Here is a 4259-nt window from a genome sequence, read left to right on the forward strand (position 1 = left end):
TTGAGCGTATATAAAAAGATATCCTTGCATTGAGTACCCAACATTGACATGTTCTCCCACATCCAAGACTAGAAATTCTTTTCGTTCTACTTTTACCTTCTTCCTCTACTTCATCTCACCGGCCGGCCATTTAACCAGCAGCCACCGGAGTGTGGAGTCGCCATTCTACCGGCCAGTTCAGAACTGCTAGAAATATTTGCACAAGGTACGTTTTTTCTTAAATATTTACAAAAGCTAATATGTTTGTTAATTAGGAACTGCTAATTGTTCATGTATATATACGAATTCGAGTGAAACGACTAATCCCTTGACATAATAATAAATGTTTCAGCTATTGAAGCACTATCTTGGTTGTGCTCAGCTCATTCATTCTTCTTTATTACTCCTCTCTTAATTGTTACTAGTTTGAGAATTAGCTGGAATATTTTCTGATACATTTTGACTCTTATAATTGCAGATGGTTGGACATAAGAGAGGTAGCATTGCTTTCTTTGCAACCTATAGAACACCGGTGCCACTAGACATATTCTCATGCCCGTTCCCACTTCCAAAGCCAACGGAGAACGATGAACTCCCCATGATTGATGACAAAAAAGATGAATACAATTACAACGGCCGAGAAATTCCAAAGGATGCTCTCAAGAAACTTCTCAAGCTCCCGAACTTGAGATCAAAAACCGAAGGTAAAGAAGCTGATGTAGATAACGGTAATCTTTCAGGCATTGTTTTCGTCTCCGAGCGAAACAGGCTGGAATTGCTTCACGTAGCTCTCCGCTTTCAGAGCCCGCCAAAAGTCGAAGTTTACCTGTTTACTGAAATTTTCGGCGTCACTGATGATTTCAAAAAGGTTTGCTTGGAAGATGGTGGCTGCTTTACTGATAATCATCTCATCTATGTTAGCACTAAGGAACCAGCTACGGAACGTCGCCAGCCTTGGACTGCCGTTTATCAAACCAATCTCCAGACCGGTGTACCTGACCGTCTCACACCACCAGGTTTGTACTCTCTTCTGTTACTATTAGTTATAAGTTCCATGCCTTTTTATGATGATACTGATTTTGTTGTCACTGTCCATACGCGGGTATACCAAATCAGAGACTGCTGATTTAAGCCCCTCGGTGTCACCGTCCAAAAAGATGATAGCTGTGGCATCATTCCATGGAAAAGCAGGTGGTTGGGAAGGTGAAATCGAAGATCTAAAGACTAACATTTATACCATGGACGTAAAGTCACCCCACACTCGCAAGATGATTGTAAAGAATGGCGGGTGGCCGACTTGGGGAAGTGACAATGTCATATTCGCAAAAGTTCCCCAAGGACGTATTCTGGGGTGTATACCGGGTTGAAATTAGCACTGGTATTGTAAAACGTGTAACCCCGCCAAATATCGACGGGTTCACTCCTGTAGCCATAGATCCGAACAGAGTGGCTGTTGTAACTGTTCGTGAAGAATCACAGGGGTTAGGCGCAGCACGTGTCGTGGACCAGTTTAGACAGATTGAGATTTTTGATTCAAGAAACGGAAGTAGCACAAAAATCACTCAAAATACTAAATCATCAAAAGCGGATCACTTTAACCCATTTTTGATTGATGGTGGGAAGCTCATTGGTTACCATCGGGGAAGGAGCGACAAACTCTCGGTAATTAATTTGAATTAGCTATCAATCCATTATTTATTATTTATGAAGTGTATGCTAAAGTAGTTGTACGTTTTTTGTGCCGGAAATAGTTTGATCAAGCAGTGGAAAGACAATTTCAGACGCTTGACTCCTCATTACCAGATGTAGGTCTATTCAGAGTGTCAGGAGTGTTTCCAACAATTTCAAAATATGGAAAAAGGCTTGCATTTGTTGACAATGAGTTCAAAGCTGTTTGGGTTGCTGATAGTAATGGATTGCATATTGCATACGAGGTATGTCTATAACATATGTGTGTGTCTCTGTTTCCTATGAATTGTTGCAGAAATATGTTGTTACTTATCATGTGAAACGTAATTGGGTTTGCTTATATAGGAGGACGGACCGGACAGACTCTTCTCCCCAGTTTGGAACCAATGTGAGGACACATTGTATGTATGTGTTGGACCTTCTTTTAATATGAGAAGGAACGTGAACATCAACGCTATCACGCACGTATCGAAGTATAGACGTAAGTGTCATGCGCTTACAGATCAGCATAATAATGCCTTTCCATCCAGCAGTCCAGATGGTAATAATTTGCTTTACACCAAATTACAAATTCCTTTTCCATAAGCACGTGCTTTCGCAACTGTATGTACTAATGATTTGAAAACTTCATCAGGGAAGAAATTAGTTTACCGATCAACTGGGAAAGACGGATTCAAAAATCTATACATAATGGAAGATTCAAAACGAGGGGTGGTCAATGGAAGGGAACCAAGAAGGCTAACAAAAGGGGAATGGACTGATACACATTGCCAGTGGTCGCCAAAGGGAGATTGGATAGTATTTTCATCAACCCGTGACAAGCCTGCAGGTGCACCAGAATCAGACCAGGGTCTTGACCCAGGATACTTCGCGGAGTTTCTGGTGAAGTGGGACAATCCAGATGTTTTGGTAAGAGTGATGACTAGTGGAAGCAATATCTCAGGGCATGTGAACCATCCGTGCTTCAGTCCGGATGGCCGTAGCATTGTTGTGACTTCCGATATTGCTGGTGTATCTGTTGATCCCATATCGTTGCCTCTATTCGAGCACTCTGTGAGGTCTTATGGAGATATTTTTTCTATTGATCTTCCCGATGATCACCTAGTAACATACCAGGATGGAGAATACCAGGGTGGACATCATGTTAGGGATGTGGAATAATTCACGCGAATTACACACAGTAGGTACGAGTATTCTACTGCTACTTGGACCAAGTTCGCGACTCAGGATCCAAATAGAGCATGGAGTATGCGTTTGCCAGCAGGAGACTTCACTCCTTCATGCCCTTATCTTCATCAAGATGGAGGAGAAAGTTACCACATGACTGGCCACCTGGTCCTCCCAAGAAGATGTTGTTAATTGTGTTTATGTTCCTTGTCTTTAATTCCGCCTGTGGGTTTCTCTTATGTTTTGAGTCTGTGATTTTGTTTCTCCATGTAAGATTTTGTTTGTGGTGTTTATGTCATGTCCCATGATCGCACCCCTCCTAAGTTAGTATGTCTTGAGTTAGTGTTTTGGGTACCAAATATGGAATATGGTGAGGGTTCTGATTCTTTTTCCAGAAACAAGTCTCATGGATATAGATCTTCTCATTCTCAGCAAGTAATTCAAAATCATCAGATGGGTTAAGCTTACTTCTCCAATTACAGACCTAAAGTTGATTTCCGTCGTTTTGATGGAACGAACCCTAGGGCTTGGGTCAGGAAATGCAAGAAATACTTCTTTCTACATCAGATAAATGATGAACAGAAGGTTCATATGGCTACCCTCTACTTGGATGGAAAAGCAAATGTGTTGTTCCAAGACTACCAAGCAGGTAAGGGTACTTTGTATTGGGAAGATTTTATTATCGATGTTTGCACTCGATTTCAAGACTTAGGTCATGATAGTGTGGTAGGAGAACTTAACAAACTAGATCAAAATAATACAATCTTGGATAATCAAGAAAAATCTGAAGAGTTAAAAACCTTGATGTTAGCTAAGAATTCATCCTTCTCTGAAGATTATTTCATCCATAGTTTTATTAGTGGATTGAAAGAAGATATAAGAATGGTAGTGCAGATGTTTACACCTACTACCTTACAACAAGCTATTTTCCTAGCTAGGAGACATGAGTGTATCATAGACAAAGCTGCTAAAACTCAGCCAAGATTTTCAAACAGGTTTACTTATGGGGGCAAGAAATTAACAGTTTCCAACAAACCTTCACATCTAACTCCCTTAGTCACTGCACCAACTGTTACCAGTCCCACCACAAGCCCAAAATTGCAGCATGTGAAGAGACTTACTTATGCTGAAATGCGTGCAAAGAGGGAGAAAGGGCTCTACTACAACTGCGATGAACAATACATAAAGGGTCATAACTGTCAAAAGCAACAATTGTATACAATAGTAGCTGATGATGAAGAGAGTTTTCCTTCTGAAGAAGTAGGAGAAGGATCTATTCCATCAATTGTAGAACTGGACGAAGAAATGGAAATATCAGTGCATGCTTTAGCAGGTAACATTTCTCACACTACCATAAATATTAGAGGACAAGTGAAGACACAAGGAATGACTATTCTAATAGGCAGTAGCAGTACTCATAGTTT

The 4259-nt window shown here is 40.7% G+C and overlaps 1 protein-coding gene across 1 annotated transcript; it reads left to right on the forward strand.

Moving 5' to 3' along the window:
* Positions 1 to 1260: 1260 nt before the first annotated feature.
* On the forward strand, positions 1261 to 2829 carry LOC113326216. Its single transcript, XM_026573984.1, has 4 exons — positions 1261 to 1641; positions 1731 to 1913; positions 2014 to 2209; positions 2303 to 2829. The coding sequence occupies exons 1-4, from the start codon at positions 1261 to 1263 to the stop codon at positions 2827 to 2829; spliced, it is 1287 nt and encodes a 428-aa protein (XP_026429769.1).
* Positions 2830 to 4259: the final 1430 nt, after the last annotated feature.

This window comes from Papaver somniferum, unplaced genomic scaffold (assembly GCF_003573695.1).
Source record: "Papaver somniferum cultivar HN1 unplaced genomic scaffold, ASM357369v1 unplaced-scaffold_10, whole genome shotgun sequence".
In the NCBI taxonomy this organism is placed as follows: Eukaryota; Viridiplantae; Streptophyta; class Magnoliopsida; order Ranunculales; family Papaveraceae; genus Papaver; species Papaver somniferum.